This window comes from Rattus norvegicus, chromosome 9, assembly GCF_036323735.1.
Source record: "Rattus norvegicus strain BN/NHsdMcwi chromosome 9, GRCr8, whole genome shotgun sequence".
NCBI classification, from domain to species: Eukaryota; Metazoa; Chordata; class Mammalia; order Rodentia; family Muridae; genus Rattus; species Rattus norvegicus.
Window position 1 is genome coordinate 120,757,084 of NC_086027.1, and position 20,105 is coordinate 120,777,188.

Sequence of the window (20,105 nt, forward strand, 5' to 3'; positions counted from 1 at the left end):
ATATAATAAGAAAATAAATGGAGCAGTGACCCACAGAAAGCAGAGGCAAGAACTCCATGAGTCCACAAGAACGCATTACCTAGTAGCCCTGCCCTGTTTGGAACACCATTCAGGCGCCGGAGCATGGAGAAACAATGCTGCAGAAGGAAGTCTGCTGACACATCCAAGAAGGGGGAGTAGTGACAGTATGTGAGCAGCCCTGTTTCCCCCACTGTGGGTATCTAACGCTCCCACGCACACACATTGCTATAGACATCCTTCTGCCAGGCTTTAAACTTTCCGTGGCTCAACAGCAGAGATGTTTCCTTCGATTCTAAAAATATTTTTAAAGACTGAGTTACAGTTCAAACATTGGAAAATAACACCAGGCTGTTGCAGGCACTGGCCCCACTAGGAATTGGCATTGCTACAGGAGAACAGGTGAGTGATAATACCCTTGGTATCACCTCACTGACCACTGAGAGCAGTCATGTTGCATTAGAAATTGGGCAAGTTTTAACATCTTTAAAATTGGTGATTCACTATAGTCTAAAGTTTTGTGGCTTTTTTTAATTCACAGGACTCGGATCACTGGTTTTTGTTTTTCTCTAAGCAATTACTCAGAATTAACAAGGCAACAACTTATTACTGTCAGGGCATGTGGACCTTAAGAAAGGCAGCTTCCAAATAGAGTGTGATATCACTCTTTTGAAGTGCTAGTACCTGCCTATCCCTGCTACAGTGAGCCCAAAGGCGGAGCAGGCTGAGGAACAGATTTTCAGTCTTCCAGCAAAGTGAACAGTACTATCCTACCACTGCCCCATTTTGTTATTGTGCCATCTGCTTGTAGCTGTCACTGCATTCAATCCTGATAGAATTCTACTTCCCACTTGCCAGGTGATACAATAGTAATCTCTTTATATATGAAGAGGTAGTGTGATTTATACTTGACTCATGTTACATCTTTAGATTTGTCCTTCTGCACTGTCTGTGTCACCTCAAGCTAAGTAAAAAGAAAGAAAGAAGGGGGGTGGGGTGGATATGAGAGTGTCAGTCCAGGCTTCCTGAAGTATAGTACTGAGTAAGAGCTGGTGTGGAGTCATGGTACTGCCAAGCTTAGGGATCGTGAAAACAAAACCCAATTCTGTTGGTGTTATGTTGAAATGTTTGAGTCTATTTCCAGTGCCACAATAGAGTGATGATTAAGCAACTCCTACACAAGGCCCTGCAATTACTCCAGATTGACAGCTGTAGACTGGGGAGTGTCAAAGAAAACCTCTCAGTATCACTGATGCCCAAAAAGTTTGGAAGTGAAGATGATGCAGAAGCTGTGGACCAAGCCTCCACTCTGCTCCCACTGGCCTTTAGAACTCATGGGTCTGTAGTTTGCTTTTTCTCTAAATATTTATCTCTAGTCAGGGAAACTTAGGTGATTTCCAACCTGATATTTTATCCCTAAATATTAAAATACGATCAAGTCACCTATAGACACTAACAAAACCCAGGTCTCTCTGCATTACTTTTGCCTTAAACTGAATACCTTCCTTGCAGTCCATCTACCCCCTTGCTGGTGGAGCTGGACTCTGAACTGGTTGGTACAGCACTTGATTATATTTGACTGTCAATCTCTGCCAGCCTTCAAAACAGGTAGGTCAGTAACATTAACTCCTCTCTCACTGCAGTAATAGCCCTTGATCCTGGAGAGCTCCTTGAAAACTCTCAGGGCCAGAGACACTCAGAACCCTGAGCACTGTTAAGAGCACCTCGAGTAGATTTTTAAATACCAGTTCCAAACTGAATAAACATGATATACGGGTGCTTTGCCTGCATGTATGTGTGTACATGTGCTCAGTACCTGAAGTCAGAAGGTGGTGCTGGATCCCTTGGAATTTTAATTATAGTTGTAAGCAGCCATGTGAGTGCTGGAAATCAAACCTGAGTCCTCTAGAAGAGCAGCTAGTGCTTGTAATGGCTAAACCATCTCTCTAGCCCCAACGGGATTTTAAATTGGGGGAAGTCATTTGTACATTTACAGATTGCTTATTGTATTTTGTCTGCTGAAGCTAAACAGATCATACACACAAAAAACTCACTAAAGTTAACTCTTGAGACCCAATATGAGAACCTACATGGGTAGAGCAAACACCAAATTTAGGACTGTGAGATAGAAATGGATGGGTCAGGGCATACCAATGCAGGAGTGGGGGTGTCAGGATTGTAATGGTTTCTTTGGTTGGGGATTTAGCTCAGTGGTAGAGCACTTGCCTAGCAAGCACAAGGCCCTGGGTTCAGTCTCCAGTTCCGAAAAAAAAGAAAAGAAAAAAAATGTAATGGTTTCTTTATGGAACTTGTCTAGTGCGTAAATAGCACTTAATTTTGAATCTGCCAAAACTAGTTTATGCTCTAAAGAACAATCAGTTCAAAGGGAGGAATCCTGCACCTCCTCACCCTAGAACTGCTACATATTCCTAATCTTAACAATGGAAGTCTAGATTATTCTCTTCTCTTAGTTACTACTGTCCAAACTGATTCTAGTATGAAAAGTGGCCTTCCTAAGTTGTTTTATTTTCTCATTTCAGTCCTTGTTTTAACAGTCCTGCCAGTCCCAGGGTTTGAGTCATCTAACATCTCAGTGCAGCATCCCTGGTGAGATACAGCAAACCAGAGCTGGTGCTTCATACCGGCTTTACAACTCTGAAATGTCTGTATAAAACAAACCCCACCAGATACCAGCACCAGGTGTTGATATCCTAACCTTTCTGCTGTGTCATTTTCTGCAGTTTTTTTTTGAGACCCAACTGTCTTCCCCCATGTAGCTGGATATTTATCTGCAACCTGTTCCCAACACAGGAGCCATCATCTTCTCTCGCCATTTTATTTGTGTGTTCCTGGTCGTGTGTAACATTATTCCTGGGGAGTTGCAAACAAACTTCTACTCACCCTATATAGGGAACTAATGACAGATCCAAGTGCAGATATCATCAAAGGTCCAACTTGATGAACAAATAAGTTTTATTGATGTTACTTATAAGAATATGGGTAAGGGGCTACTTATAGGAGCAGAAATAACACAAAGACAGCCGCATCATCAAAGCCAACCCAGCATGGGTGACAGCTCACAAAGCTGGAACTTGCAACACACTGCACAGCCTGCAGGCATCACCACAAATTGAAGAGTGTCCCTTTCAGGTGACTCAGCTGGTCTGAGCTGCTTCCAGGCAGCTCATCTGGTCTTTGTTTTCTCTAAGTAGTTCAGCTGTGGCTATCTGTTTCTTCTAGGCAGCAGTCTATTTCCTTTGGGAAGGAGGGGCCTAGTGCATATGGTCAGTTTCAGGGGCTTCGAGAAGCTATTTTGAGTGTACTGCATCTCTTAGTGAGCATCATCACAGCATTTTCCTCCCTGTGTTGGTTCATTTCCCTAAAACATTCTGTCTTAAGAAATTTCACACAAAAATGGGAGGTTGTAATCTTAAGAACTGCCACACACTGGTACAGGCTGGCACACACCCTATTGTGTGCCATCATGATATCAGGTGACTAAGGAGACAGATTAGGTTACCTAACCTTTTATGTACATACGGCACCTAACCACAAAACTGGACATGCATGCAGAATTTTAATAGATTGACACAATTCCAAACCTGTGCTTTTCATTCAATCATCTGAACAGATAGATAGAAGGAACCTCATTTGGCAGTTTAACCTAGTTAACATTTGGCATTAGGAACCATAATTCCGGTTTTCTGTAATTTGAATTGATGTGGGGTTACTACAAAACTTTCAAGGTAACTTTACAGTGTCTCAGACCCTACCTTTGCATATAACAGCTAAGACCTGGGGATCAAACCTAGGATTTCATCCAAGCCAAGAATTCTGCTAACATTTAGCTACAACCACAGATTGTCACTGCAAGAGTTGTGTGTTTGTGTCATGTTGAGTACAGGCACATTTATGGAGAGGACAACCTCAGATGTTGGTCTTCACCTCCCTATCTAGTCTGAGATAGGGTCTCTGTTGCTTACCAGCTGGCCCACCTGAGCCTTCAGGGTTTCTTCTCTCACCACCTCCCATCTCAGTGCATACATGCCCTACCATACACAGCTTTTACGGGTTCCTGAGATCAAATCCAGATCCTCATGCTTGCAAGGCAAATGCTTTACCCACTGAGCCATTTGCTCAGCTCACCATTTAAGGATACTTTCCTGCTTTCATAGTTGCTAGCTTATAAATTATCTAATTTCAAGCACTAATGCTCCCAATTTCCTAGGATGTGTGAATATGTGGACCATCTGCATGAACATTTCAAATATCCCATGGTGATCAAACATGCTTCATATCTGCCTCCCAAGGTAAGCTGAAGCCTAGGACATGTTGGAGATGTGCTGTCAGAAGCCATTGTGTCTCTGAAAGAATTGATTTTCAATAACAAATGGTTGATGAATAATGAGTATCAACGAAGGTCAGAGTACAGCTAGCTTTATGTCAACTTGGCACAAGCTAGATTCATTATGGAAGAGGGAACCTCAATTGAGAAAATGTCAAGACTGGCCTGTGGGCAAGACTATGATGCATTTTAATTGACGTTGATATGGGTGTGCCCAGCTTACTGGGGGACAGTGTATAGAGTCCTAGATGATATAAGGTGGACCCACCCCTGGACAGGTATAGTCCACAATGTAAGATAAACTAAGGAAGCCACGAAGAACAAGGCAGTAAGTAACATTGTTCAGTGGCCTCTGCCTAAGTTCCTGCTCTGATTTCCCTTGGTGTGGAGTTGACCTGAGATGTAAGCTGACATAAATCATCTCCTCGAGGTGCTTTTTGGTCATCTTTATCACAATAGAAATCTTAAGACAGAGCTATTGTCATATTCCCAGTTGCTGAGCCCTTAAAACACACATTCCTTCTTCCCAAAGGCCAACAGCATCTACACATCAATGACCTGGGCCTTTTATCCAGATTATGGCTCATTTGCACCAAACAGATATTAAGCTACTAAAGTTTTAGTTTCACTTACAATCCAGGTAAGTAGCCAATAAAGTATGACCTTCCATCTTCTTTCAAACAAAAACCTTTGCATATTAAAATTTAAAAATATTTTTATGTATGTGAGTACACTGTAGCTGTCCTCAGACACACCAGAAGAGGGCATCGGATCCCATTACAGATGGTTGTGAGCCACCATGTGGTTGCTGGGAATTGAACTCAGGACCTCTGGAAGAGCAGTCAGTGCTCTTAACCGCTGAGCCGCTCCTAAAGTTTTATTTTTAATTACATGTATGTCGGTAGGCGCCCATGATGGACAAATGAGGGAATCTCCTGGAACTGGAATTACAAAAGGTTGCTTGACATAGGTGCTGGGAACCACCCCGGTGTTTTACAAGAGCAGCAAGTGCTCTCAACTGCTGAACCATCTCTCCAGCCCCCAAACTTAATTTCTTAAATACTGAATTACCTCTTGATTAGAGGTAGAAGAAACCAGTGTTAACACGTGTCAATCTGTCTCTGCTAGGATGCAGGCTTCTCAACAAAAATGAAGAATCTGTGAAACTTCTTGCTGCTCAAGAATTATGTGTTCAGCCCTAACACTTTTTTTCTGAAGTGAAATGCTTCATGCTTTTAGTGTTCTTTAAAAATCTTTGTCAAGTGCTATACTTTTGAAAACTATGCAACATTTCATAATTCCTCATTCGAATACTTGTTATAAATCAGAAAAAACTGGTTCTGCAGTACTGTGAGCAATAAAAAGGATCCACTGATTTGTCCTGAAATGGTTTAGAATCCTGTTATCAGTCATGCCCCACTGAAATTAATGGGAACAAATTGTATTTCTTCACACTGCAAAACTCTTACAAAACTGTCTTAGCTAGGCATTGGAGCTCCCAGTTATAATCCCAGCATGCAGAAGCTGGAGTTTTGCAACAAGTTTGAGGCTAGCATACTGAGTGCCAGGACTAAAGTTTGAGACACATCCTCCATACCACCTCCCTCAAACAAAACTTAAAACGTGATTTAAACAATATCTGGTGATGGTTAACATATTTACATGCCTCTAGCATGTAAACTCTTAGCTTATACAGACTGTACTCTGACTACTTTCCTTTTTTTAACCAGATGTTTAGTCTATTAAGCTGACTGATCTTATAAAATTTGCTGTTCTAGCAAGATAAAAAGGTCAGGCTAACTGCCATTTTTGCTTTGTAATCCACTTGCTTGCTCTGCTCAAAAAGATGACTAAGACAGCTGCAAGACATACATGTTAAAATGAGACCCTGTCTACACCTAGGCAGAATAAATGTAATCTTGTGGGTTTTATATTTTCCTTTTTCATACATATGACAAACATTTTATTAAGTTTCTTCTATATAAGACAAGGTCAAGCCAAAGGGATCCAAGGAAGATAAAAAGTAAATCAAAAGGCACTACACCACCTAAAACCGACCACCTCAGAGGTAGCGGGCTAAGGAAGCTCGTGCTATATAGCAAGTCACCTAATGTGAATAGGGCTTTGTTTTTATAAGCCCAATTTACCCTCAGCTTCCGAGTGTTTTGAGGCCAGCCTGAGATATATATGAGCTAATGAAGGCTTAGGGTTTTTAGGTCAGTCAATTTTCTAGGCAGAAATTGAGCCTGTCACTAACCTCAAACTGAGCTCTCTGACTTATAATGCCCACACAAAAACTAAAAGTCTTTAAGAAACCGACAAATGCAAAACTATTACTATATAGCATATAAAATGTTTAGAAATGAACAATAACATATTTCAAGTTTATATACAATATACTCTGAATTTCACCACCTTTTAGATATACATAAATGCCTGGGGTTTTGCCAAGTATATAGTCTCAGCTTTATACATACCTTCAGTAAATACTAAAGGAAAGGCAGTTTCTCAGTGTCTGGGACACTTTAGATGCTGGTGATCATTACAGACAGATCACTGTCAATTTTTCCTTCAGTAAAAACTGATGATATTCACAGCATCACTGAAAGCACTAAACAGCCATTTCCATTTTAATCGTTGGATGTGGATTATACCCTTCAATCTGAAAGTCTTCAACTTTGAAATCATCGATTGTCTCAACTTTTCGGAGGATTCTGAGCTTTGGGAAAGGTCTTGGTTCTCGCTGTAGCTAAAAACAAAATCATAGCATTATTTTACATCCATTCCTGTGTCTCTTCATGAAACCAACACAGTATTTTATCACAAGGTACTATTTTCCAGGAGTGTCTTTTCTTTCTGCAACACTGGGGATTGCACCGAGCCTCACGAGAGCTACACAAGTAATCTACGATTTAGCCGTGGCTCAGCTCTTAGTTTACCTCCTTATTGTGACACAGGGTCTGGGTCAGTTATCTAAACTTAGGTCGAACCCATTCTATAGCTCAGGCGAGCCTTGAACTTGGAATGTTCCTGCTCCGGCTCCAGGAATCTCTTAACTAGCTGTGATTATAGCTGAAGCCACCAGATAATTCCTGATAAGTAGACTACACGTACAGGGACACAGTTGTTTACTCTTGCCAGTCTAGTTTTGTTCCTTAAGGTTCATAAAAGATGGATATGATATTTATTCTTTACTGCCGTCTCAATTCATTTGTTGCCTACTGTGCTATAAGGATTTGAACAGACAGGCTCTTTAAAATTCAGCCCTAACTACTTACTGGACTTAAACATAAAACCCCAAAGTCAAACATTTATATTTTAATTCTTCAAGTAAAATTATGAGTTAGAATGCCTTATCTCTGGTACTGGAACTTAACACCTTAATGTTTTTAGTGCTTGCGGTTGCTAAAGCTGACTATGGCCTCATCCCTGCTCAACCTCCATTATTAAAAGCCCTATAGGTAGAGCACTTCAATATAAGACAGCATCAAACAGAGTGACTGTGATACAAAGGACACCCTGCCACCCATCCAATCTGTTAAGGCACCAAGCTCAAAAACAGAACTAACAGGTATAGGTATATTTCTTACCTGAATTTTCAGTGGCTCAATATGATTCAGATAAATGTGTGCATCTCCCAAAGTATGGACAAAATCACCCGGCTAAAAATGTCTCACAGGAGGAAACACAACAGTTAATATTTTAGTTTAAATTCTTTTAAAAACACATCATTTTAAAACAGACTAAGGGCAGGTAAGATGGCTCAAGTGAGTAAAGGCATCTGTCACTAAGCCTGACAACCTGGGACGTACACGGAGGAAGAGGACTCATGTGAATTGTCCTCTGATCCCCACACACAGAATAAAATATAAGCTTCCCAAAACAGTAATTTTATCAGAATGGTTTTTGAGAAAAGCTAATTTACAAACGTTTTTAAAGTTGTAAGTGAGGGCTCACAGTAATCCCAGCACTTGGAAGGCTGAGATGTTTACTGCTCTAGTTGGCATAGTGAACCTAGAAGAACAGGGAGGGCATAAAACTGAAGTGGACTTAAAGTCTCGTGCAATAGTCAAGCTCTATTCAGAGCATTAGACAATTTATACTCTGAGGGTTAAGATTATACACTTAACTAAAGTGTATAATCACAAAGACAAGCTGCATGTGGCAAAAACATGTTTTTCTATTGAGGTATATAAATAACAGCTGAAGTAAACTCTCTCCTATCTGCTACACCTGAGAGGAGCATGAAAACACATTCCAAGAACAATTCTGCGTTGTACTCAGAATTCTTAGGACTTCATTCTTGGACTATGTGCCAACAGTGAGACAGTAGGTGAGGGCTAATGTGGATTATGGAATAAGGCCATATCTCCAACCTCCCCTGACCCCTTACACACACACACACCCCCCATATGAATGTTAGTTTTCATAGGCAACAAGGGGCCAGAAAGCTCCAAGGAGGGTTATAAGGTAAGCCAATTCATGTCTTATTCACATGCATATATAATTCTAATACTATGGCTGAATTCCCTGCTATGAGTTCAGTGTATTGCACTGGCCTTCTGAAAGAAGCTCACCTGCAGGCCCGTGATATGTGCAATCATGTAGGTCAGCAGAGCATAGCTGGCAATGTTGAAGGGCACACCCAGACCCATATCTCCTGACCGCTGGTAAAGCTGGCAAGACAGCTCCCCATTCACCACATAAAATTGACAGAGGGCATGGCAAGGAGGCAGTGCCATCAGGGGAAGATCTGAGGAGTCAATGGGGAAATAAGGACAGGTTTTAGAGAATATAGCTATGAAAAAGGTAAAACAGCAACCAAGCCAACCATGAAAAAAAGCCAGCAGGTTACAGACACCCACAACTCATACCTTCCCATTATCTCAAAGTCAGACCATTTTCCCAACCCTGCAGCGGAGGTCACGGAAGCTTGTCCATTAGCTATCTGCAAGTATACGTTTATACTGAAGCAGTACTCTTCCATTTGAGCCGCTGCTGACGGCACCAATAAAAGGGAAATTACCTCATTTGCAAAGGCCTAGGAGACTGTTATTATAAATACAAATGACCTTTCCTAGGTACTCACTAGACCCTTGTACAGTTTAGTTTTATAATCTAGTTAAGCGTTAATACTTGAAACTTCATCTGCTCCAAATTAAAAAGTTAAAATCATGGGTGTTTTAACAGGCCTCTGTAATATAAAAGCATGAAGAGGATCACATGAGCCTAACCCCAAAGCATGAAGGTAAAAATAAGAGCGAAGTGTGAGTGAGTTGCTCAAGGGCACACAACCAATCACATGACCAGAGGCAGTTCCACCGGCACATGGAACGAGCCAGTTTATCCGGATGCTGTGTACCTTTTGGGTTCCAGGCACACATGATGATTCTTCTGTCATCGGGGTTGGTTTTGATGGTGTCAATCACTTTTTGCAGCTGGTCTACTCCTTGACCCGAGTAATCTGTAGAATTGTCAGAATACATGCACACTAAGTCACAACAGACACAGCCTCTCATGTGATGACGCTGGCAGCCTTACTTCCTGAACCATGGTTCTAAGATACACAGCACCTTCTTGTCCTTCCTTAAGTTCTTTTCTGGTTAAGACTTTCAAATATTTAGTCTGTACAATGTTACCCCCTCCACTTAAAACTGTTCCTATTTCTGACTATTGTTGGAATAAGGTTTAAATGTGTCATGCAAGGGTTCATGAATTGAAATGCAATTTTCATTTTTAGGTAAAAATTTCATCTAATTCTGCGGCCTTTAAAAGGAGATTAGGATTAGAAAGTCATTTGGGTGAAGTTTCCTTGAGTGACTTCTGAGTGGTTCTGGTGACTTCTAAGAAGAAACAACACTCTTCTCATCTCTTATCACCGGATACTGTGTCACCTTGGAGTTGTGAAGACTATCATCAAAATGCAGACATCAGGACCACCAGCACTGAGATTTTGCCACAGCTTCCTAAACTATGGGTTTAGGGTGAAAACACACACACCCCATATGTGACTGGGTAAATGAATGTGGGAGCCGTGAAAAACTAAACATCCCAAAACTAATTCACAATCAAATGCATAGAGAACCAGAAGTGAGTGACTCTGGAAGAGCTCTCTGCATTGTGTGTTGGCTTCACCGCAGCTATGGCTCTAAAAACATGTACACATGGTGCACTGTACCTGTGGTATATAACACAGAGCACCAACAAATATCGCCTGAAATACTTGAGCTTGGATTCCAGACAATTAAATATTATAAACTGACATGCTACGGTACAGTATACTGCTTTTCTAGAATAACAAAGATCTAGTTATAAAAAAAACAAGGCTCTCATTATTTCCTGACTTTCTGTCATATATTCAAATGTCTTTGGTTTTGTGGGAGGGGAAAAGATGTTCTTAATTTTTAAATTTATTTAATATTATGTGTATGCATCTGATGTGTGTATGTGGAGTGGTGCACGTGTCAGTGCACATGGTGAGGTCAGAGAACAACTTTCAGGAATTACTTTTCTTGTTCCACCCTCTAGTGATCAAGCTTAAGTTGTTACGGCCTGTATAACAGAAGCTTTATCCAGAGTCATCTCACTAGCCCAAATTAGTGTATCTTTGGATTGTATTATGTTAAGAATTTTTGGTTTTATACCTAAACATAGTAACAGCCATATACAGCAAACCGGTCACTAACATTAAACTAAATGGAGAGAAACTTGAAGCAATCCCACTAAAATCAGGGACTAGACAAGGCTGCCCACTCTCTCCCTACTTATTCAATATAGTTCTTGAAGTTCTAGCCAGAGCAATCAGACAACAAAAGATCCAAGGGGATACAGATTGGAAAAGAAGAAGTCAAAATATCACTATTTGCAGATGATATGATAGTATATTTAAGTGATCCCAAAAGTTCCACCAGAGAACTACTAAAGATCATAAACAACTTCAGCAAAGTGGCCAGGTATAAAATTAAATAAATCAGTAGCCTTCCTCTACACAAAAGAGAAACAAGCCGAGAAAGGAATTAGGGAAACGACACCCTTCATAATAGTCCCAAATAATATAAAATACCTCGGTGTGACTTTAAACAAGCAAGTGAAAGATCTGTACAATAAGAACTTCAAGCCTCTGAAGAAAGAAATTGAAGAAGACTTCAAAAGATGGAAAGATCTCCCATGCTCATGGATTGGCAGGATTAATATAGTAAAAATGGCCATTTTACCAAAAGCAATCTACAGATTCAGTGCAATCCCCATCAAAATACCAATCCAATTCTTCAAAGAGTTAGACAGAACAATTTGCAAATTCATCTGGAATAACAAAAAACTCAGGATAGCTAAAACTATCCTCAACAATAAAAGGACTTCAGGGGGAATCACTATCCCTGAACTCAAGCAGTATTACAGAGCAATAGTGATAAAAACTGCATGGTATTGGTACAGAGACAGACTGATAGACCAATGGAATAAATAGAATTGAAGACCCAGAAATGAATTCACACACCTATGGTCACTTGATTTTTGAAAAAGGAGCCAAAACCATCCAATGGAAAAAAGATAGCATTTTCAGCAAATGGTGCTGGTTCAACTGGAGGTCAGCATGTAGAAGAATGCAGATCGATCCATGCTTATCACCCTGTACAAAGCTTAAGTCCAAGTGGATCAAGAACCTCCACATCAAACCAGATACACTCAAACTAATAGAAGAAAAAGTGGGGAAGCATCTGGAACACATGGGAACTGGAAAAAATTTCCTGAACAAAACACCAATGGCTTATGCTCTAAGATCAAGAATCGACAAATGGGATCTCATAAAACTGCAAAGCTTCTGTAAGGCAAAGGACACTGTGGTTAGGACAAAACGGCAAACAACAGATTGGGAAAAGATCTTTACCAATCCTACAACAGATAGAGGCCTTATATCCAAAATATACAAAGAACTCAAGAAGTTAGACCGCAGGGAGACAAATAACCCTATTAAACAATGGGGTTCAGAGCTAAACAAAGAATTCACATCTGACGAATGCCGAATGGCTGAGAAACACCTAAAGAAATGTTTAACATCTTTAGTCATAAGGGAAATGCAAATCAAAACAACCCTGAGATTTCACCTCACACCAGTGAGAATGGCTAAGATCAAAAACTCAGGTGACAGCAAATGCTGGCGAGGATGTGGAGAAAGAGGAACACTCCTCCATTGTTGGTGGGATTGCAGACTGGTACAACCATTCTGGAAATCAGTCTGGAGGTTCCTCAGAAAATTGGACATTGAACTGCCTGAGGATCCAGCTATACCTCTCTTGGGCATATACCCAAAAGATGCCCCAACATATAACAAAGACACGTGCTCCACTATGTTCATCGCAGCCTTATTTATAATAGCCAGAAGCTGGAAAGAACCCAGCTGCCCTTCAACAGAGGAATGGATACAGAAAATGTGATACATCTACACAATGGAATATTACTCAACTATCAAAAACAATGACTTTATGAAATTCACAGGCAAATGGAGGGAACTGGAAAATATCATCCTGAGTGAGGTAACCCAATCACAGAAACACACACATGGTATGCACTCATTGATAAGTGGCTATTAGCCCAAATGCTTGAATTGCCCTAGATGCACAGAACACATGAAACTCAAGAAGGATGATCAAAATGGGAATGCTTGCAGGGTTGGGGATTTAGCTCAGTGGTAGAGCGCTTGCCTAGCAAGCGCAAGGCCCTGGGTTCGGTCCCCAGCTCCGGAAAAAAAAAAAAAAAAAAAAAAAAAAAAAAAAAAGAAAGAAAAAGAAATGGGAATGCTTCACTCCTTCTTTAAAAGGGGAACAAGAATACCCTTGGCAGGGAATAGTGAGGCAAAGTTTAGAACAGAGGCAGAAGGAACACCCATTCAGAGCCTGCCCCACATGTGGCCCATACATATACAGCCACCCAATTAGACAAGATGGATGAAGCAAAGAAGTGCAGGCCGACAGGAGCCGGATGTAGATCGCTCCTGAGAGACACAGCCAGAATACAGCAAATACAGAGGCGAATGCCAGCAGCAAACCACTGAATTGAGAATAGGACCCCCATTGAAGGAATCAGAGAAAGAACTGGAAGAGCTTGAAGGGGCTCGAGACCCCATAGGTACAGCAATGCCAAGCAACCAGAGCTTCCAGGGACTAAGCCACTACCTAAAGACTATACATGGACTGACCCTGGACTCTGACCTCATAGGTAGCAATGAATATCCTAGTAAGAGCACCAGTGGAAGGGGAAGCCCTTGGGCCTGCCAGTGAACATGATTGTTGGGGGGAGGGCGGTAATGGGGGGAGGATGGAGAGGGGAACACCCATAGAGAAGCGGAGGGGGAGGAGTTGGGCAAGCCAGGAAGGGGAATAATTTTTTTTTTTTTTTTCCGGAGCTGGGGACGGAACCCAGGGCATTGCGCTTGCTAGGTAAGCACTCTACCACTGAGCTAAATCCCCAACCCTGGGAAGGGGAATAATAATCGAAATGTAAATAAGAAATACTCAAGTTAATAAAGATGGGAAAAAAAAAAGAATTTTTGGTTTTAAAAATTGACTTGCATTTCACAAAAACATCATTCAGTGAATTCTGACTTGGGATTCGAAGAGATATGCCAACAATATCTAAAATGGCAAACATACTTCTGCCATTTTGTACTACATGTTTCTGTGGTGTAGAGTTCTCATCCTTGACACGTATAAAATCAAAGTATCAATAGACTCTGAAAATGCCCTACAACCTGTATTAGGCCAAGATTTAATTTTTTGTGAGAATTAACAAACACACCCATCTCACTAGTGTGTAACTAGTGTAGAGAGGAAACTAGTGTAGAGTAAATATCGGAACCATAGAATAGTTTCTAAGGCTTCGGCACTCACTGTGTTACACATACTTCCACCTAAAACAACATTACAACTTAGTCGCTAAACACATCACTGACTTACAACTACCAGGAAAACTGTAATGAGTTTAATGATCTGGTACATGTTTTCCAGTTGTCGTCTGTGGACTTTAATTCCCTGCTTCCTGCTGAAACGTGTAGGCTGAGAAGTGATCTGTTAATGAAGACCACGGCTACTTCATCCACTCTCCCCTGTATACACTTCTAAGACAAGCCCTAGTCAATGTTCAATGAGGGAGGGAATTCTCAAAAATCACAGCTCCAAGAAGGCAACATAAAAGACTCCAGGAAATTGCTGGATTGTGGTGGTGATTATATATAGTAAATAAGTCTTTTAAAAAAATCTCAATTGCAGACAAATACAACTTTAGGCTTTACTGAAGAATCTGGAGACTAGGCCTGTTTGATTGTTCTGTTGCTTGTGAAGAGTCACCGTGACTGTGGCAACTCGTGTTAAAAAAAAAAACACACCAAAAACATTTAATTGCGGCCTTGCTTATGGTTTTAGAGGTTCAGTCTATTATCAGCATGGTGGGGAGCTTGGTAGCTTGGTAGGTGTGGTGCCGGAGAAGCAGCTAAGGGTTCTACAACCAGATCTGCAGGCAGCAGGATAAGAGACTCTGGGCTTGGCATGGGCTTTGAAACCCCAAAGTGACGCCTCCATCAATAAGGTCACACCTCTTAATCCTTTCAAATCCACTCCCTGGTGACTAAGCATTTATACATATGAACCCACGGAGGAGATTCTCATTCAACGCCCCCCACAAGGCCCAAATTCTTCCAATTTGCTAGGAGCTGTGACTGTCCCCTTGAGAGGAAAAGCGTACAGTCCAGGTTGCTGGTGTCTGCCCAGCCAGTAATTTATTACTTCCTGCACACACAAGCACACACACACAAACTCTAGTGAGACACTGACTTTGGAACCTGTTCTAGGGAGAAATGACAAAAGCTGAAGGCAGGTCTCTGACACACAAGCAGTACTGAGAGAGAGGAAGATGCCAGTCATAAACTGAGATGTTTTCTTCACCCTCTGTTCCCACAGAGTAGGAAGAAGAGGGTAAGTCCAGCGGCACTGCACAGAAACACTACACTGACTACAAATTTGCTAGTGCCTCAGCCCTGCAGAGAAATGATCATCAAAGGCAACTCCTACACCCAGTCCCAGATGAACCTCCATCTATCATAAACCCTTATGAACCAAACCTACCACTATTTGCCAGTGACAAGGTTCAGAAAGTTTCAATCATGCCCAACATATGTTAGCCACCAAGAGTACATTGGGATTTTATGTGATTTAGTTGTAGCTTCTCCACCATAACCCAGCATCGTTTCTCACAAAGTCAGTTCGTATCAGCTCCCACGATGTGAACTTGGCCATCATACTCTACAATGGATTTTTGAGCAAGAACACTCAGGAGACCTGAAGCATTGTTCTCTCCTTACCTGAATCCATATCTTTGTAGTCTGCTCCAAAATGTCTCCACTGGAATCCATAAACTGGGCCCAGGTCTCCTTCCTGTCGGGCAGAGAATCCCAAGCTGTCCAAAAAGTCTCGGGACCCATTGGCATCCCAAATTCTCACTCCCTTGGAGGACAGTTCTTTAGCATTTGTGGAGCCCTAGAAAAAAATGAGTTAGAACACGCATAAAAGGGGATTCTGAGCTACTCATCTCCTACCCACGGCATACTGTCCATGTACAGCCTATCTTTAAGCAGGCTGGTCCTGGCCAGACTCCCTTCTCTTGCCTCCTTACCAAGGTGGGAGTCCTCTCTTGTTTCTGTTGCTGCACCCAAGCTAGCTAGCTTATGAGTTTCCAACAGATTTTCCTATCTCCATGGCCTATCTCTCCCCTAGCAGTTCTGGGATTAGATGGCACCACCAAATAGGGCTTTTTATAAGAACTCCAGGGATCCAAACTCAATCTGATTTATATGGCAAGTGCTTTTAGCCACTGACCCATTTCCTCATTGTTCCCTTTTAATTCTTCTTCCCCCCCAACCCAAGATATCGTAGGTTATCAGGTGAGGAAATTCCAGGTGTACCCCTGGATATCCTAGAACTCACTGTGTAGACCAGGCTAGCCTCAAACTCACAGACCCACCCGCCTCTGCTTCCTGAGTGCTGGAATCAAAGGTGAGAACCATCACTGCTGATTTTATGTTCTAAAACCTCCAAGTCCCTAATCTATTCCTACCTCATCTCACAGTTTTGAACTGCTAAACCAACCATGTTCCGTGTCTACACATAATCCCCCAAATGGACTTGTTTAATAACACTCCAAGTACAGTTTGTTCACGTATCATGTATCTGGCTAAAGAATTTGTAGTGATAATCATTAGTTAGCTTTTCTGGAAATGCTTCAGCCATCCTGTGGGGACTGGGAACGAAATCTGGGTCCTCTGAAAGAACAAGTGCTCTCAACCATCGAGTCAGATTTCCAGCCCCTCTTTCTTTTAAACTTTTCACTCCCAATAAATAACTTGTCAATCGCTTTGTTTTGTTTTTGTTTTCAAGACAGGGTTTCTGTGTAACCACAGACCACATGGCTGGCTACATTCTGGACCTAGGAATACAATACCAAACAGGACAAATAGATTCTCTAACCTTGGGAAACTCAGGGGACATTGTACTTATTTATCTCCCATCCAGAAAAATCATGAAAAGCTGGTTTATAGGCCAGCTGATGATGTTTCCCTATAAGGAAAGAGAAAGAAGTGAGAAGGGAGAAGAATCTATCTTGATTAGGTCAAGGCTATCTGAGTGGGACTGGAAGAAAGGGAGAGAATCATACTCCATACGGAAGGAAAAGATAGTAGGCACTGGGAATGGCCAGAGCCCTAGGCAGGAATATCCCCATGTTTTCAGATTAGTGAGGAGAGCAGGATAGGTGGGGAGAGAGAAAACAGAACTGGAAAATGAACCAAAGAAGTGGAGATGGCTAACAACTGCAAGTTACTAAGACTTCTAAGCCTGGTGTTGTGAAGACTAACGGCTTCTAATAGCAGCACCACCCGTACCTTAATAAACCACAACAACTCCTCCAAAACACCCTTCCAGAATACTCGTTTGGTTGTGAGCAGAGGAAATTCATCTGAAAAACAGTTTGTCATACAGTTAAAACATGGTAAAAATAAAGCAAGCCACCATCCAGCTTTCTCTATGGAAGGAAAGTTCCTGGGACCCAAAACCCTGGAGCAGCTGCAGGAGAACAGAGCTCCTATCCAGCTACTGGACAAGTCAGGGACACCACAGTTCTCCAGGGGATACCCATATGGGAAAGAGAAAAGGTCCCCACCCACTAATCAGCCACTGTGAACGCAGTCACTGGGCTGTATTGACAACACACAAAATGTGACCTCAGACACAATGTAAAGCCCTCCCATACCCAAGTCCATATGCCATGGGCAGAGAGGTGATATCCCTCGTGTAAAAACTGAACAGTTTTCAGATACTGGGAAAGCAAACTGACCTAGTATAGGGAAACAGAATTGTTTACTCCTCAGAATGGCCATCAGGGAACTTGGTGACATCCACTTCAAAGGTACCCAAAGAAAACGCCCAAGCGTCCACAGCTTAAGAGGCAAAGGGGTGGGGGCAGGTCAAGCAATCCACAAGGCAAAGTGAAAATACTAAGGTCAGGGGTGCAGCCTGAGTAACTGTTTTGCAACCAGGACACTACTTCCATCTTTAACATTATCAAAAAGCTGAATAAAGACTGGAGAGCTAAAGGACAAAAAAGCAGTCTACGAAGAGGAAGCGAATTAAAAACCGGGTCTGTGGTTCGTCGAGGTCCACAGTTCTCGGAGGCCCTTTAGGCTGGATCAATCTATGCAGCAGAGGCTGTAGTTTCCAGCTCCAGAAAATGTTTGAGACTTAAGTGAATTCCCTAAGAGTGTGCATATCCCCACTCAAAGCTACTCTCCACGCCAGGGTCAGGTTCCTCTTCAGTTATCCTAAATACCACCATTAGCACCCCCATCCCCAGCCAACACCTAGAAGGTCCTGTGTTTGATTACATTCTTTTCTCCCAGACATCCTCTGGTTCCTCTTTAAAAGCCAAGGCTGTTGGAGGAAACCCCACAGCTCCCGCCTCGGCCTGGGTTCTCCCCTTTTCCCGCGCATCTGTAGCACCGCCCAAGCCATTTTCGCTCCAATTTTTTAAAAAAAAACAGTAACAAAGGGGAACACCAGATAAGGGGAGGAAGAGGAGGAGCAAACTCAGGACAGACCTCTGGGCAAGGTCAGAACAAGCCCAGACAGGTTTCTCCCACTCCCTCCCCTCGGGGCCGCACATCTGGTTAAAACTGGATTCAGGAGAAAAGGTTTAACCGGGATTAAGGTCAAAGGGAGACCTTCAGGACCTAATTTACTTGCAGCAGCTGCCACCTAGCGGCCCTGGGGCGGACACGCTGAGTTTAGGGCTCCTAGAACCTCAGAAGCTGGGTTAGGGCTAACCGTGGCCGGCCGCCCCGCGTCTCCGCGCGCCCAGCCCGCCGGATCCTCCCACAGTCCATCCCGCTAGCGGGGACCAGCCTCCGTTACCTCTCAGGCTGTACCGTGCCTGCATGCCGAACACCGACAGGGTGCCAGTGCCCGTGCGGTCCTCCTTCTTGAAGCCGCAGCGCATAATGTGCTCCACCTGCCTCAGGTACTGGAGTTCTCCATGCTGCGGGGCTTCCGTGCGTGGCTGTTGAGCACCGGACTGCAGCTCAGAGCCTTCAACCAGCATCGCGGAGCAGTCTGGTGGCAGTGTAGTCGGCGCCAAAACCCGCACCTTCCGGTTGCTCTTTTCCTCCTACTCGAGCCCGCCTCTTCCTGCTGGGAAGCTTCTGGCCGCCGAAATTGACAGACCCCCTCCCACATAGCTGAAGTGGTTACAGCTTGCAAGGCAAACACCTGCCAGCTTTCTCGAATCTCAATTTGCCCTATTTTGACATTAAGAGCCTATAGGGTCAGGGTGTGGGGACAAACGCCAGTAATCCCAGCTCTCGGGAGATTGAGGCTAGAGGATCTGGAGTTTAAGGCAATCCTTTGCTTCACAGCAAATTCAAGGCCAACTTGGGTACTTGAGACCCTATCTCAAAAAGAGCCTTTGGCTTATTTATACTAGAGCACACCAGAGCCTGCCTTTTGATGCACTGGCCCTAAGGATCTCATTTTCCAAGCCAGGAAAGGGGTTGATTTCTTGTTCTTGAAAATTTGAAAACAAACCCTGTTATTTTGTTGCGGGGTCGGCTTAAATCCGACATAAATCCAACATAATTCAAACACCAGGTCAATTCAGATGACAAATTTTTATTGTAATTAAACCGCTATTGATCGATCGGGGCCACAGAACAGACTCAGAGCTGGACGGACCATGAAGGGACATTGTACAGCATATTTAAAGAATAAAACCATAAAGAATGGAGAGGCTGGGTGAGCTGTAGCATTGTCCAATCGTGTTTTGACATAAGGGCTTGCGCAAGGGAGTTTCCATCAATTAGGATAGGAGTTGGTTCCTGGGCTTAGGATCTTAGTTTGACTCTGCCAGCAAGCTAGTGAAATTGTCCCTGAGATGTCTGGACTCAAGACAATTTCCTTACAACAGCTGTTCAGCTATTGGGAAGTCCCCAGCTCCCCTGGGCCCTGGGACCTTGATTTTAGTCTCTTACTATGATTAAATGGAGTCTGAAAACAAAATGATAGTACTTAGAATAAGTTTCTTTTGCTCATTCCCAACTATTTGAGTTTCGTTCCCTACAATCTAAAAGACAGCGTAACGAGTGATTTGCATTCTCATGACTCCATTTGCCCAGCCTTGTTGAAGACTGTCAGCTGGGACTAGTAGAAGA

General features: G+C 42.6%; 1 protein-coding gene across 4 annotated transcripts; it reads right to left on the reverse strand.

Moving 5' to 3' along the window:
• Positions 1–2,973: 2,973 nt before the first annotated feature.
• Tyms (thymidylate synthetase) lies at positions 2,974–19,066 on the reverse strand. 4 transcript variants are annotated; one of them, XM_008767421.3, is made up of 7 exons: positions 17,741–17,844; positions 17,289–17,362; positions 15,714–15,888; positions 9,726–9,827; positions 8,941–9,116; positions 7,954–8,025; positions 2,974–7,112 (listed from the first exon to the last, which is right to left on the reverse strand). In XM_008767421.3, exons 1-7 carry the CDS (start codon positions 17,799–17,801, stop codon positions 6,975–6,977), a joined length of 798 nt encoding a protein of 265 aa, XP_008765643.1. In that variant the 5' UTR covers positions 17,802–17,844; the 3' UTR covers positions 2,974–6,974. The 4 variants fall into 4 exon arrangements, 3 of the variants coding, with proteins under 3 accessions (XP_008765643.1, XP_063122880.1, NP_062052.1); NM_019179.2 differs by lacking the exon at positions 17,741–17,844 and adding an exon at positions 18,814–19,000 and having other exon boundaries at positions 6,299–7,112; XR_005488858.2 differs by lacking the exon at positions 17,741–17,844 and adding an exon at positions 18,814–19,066 and having other exon boundaries at positions 6,970–7,112; positions 7,954–8,035.
• Positions 19,067–20,105: the final 1,039 nt, after the last annotated feature.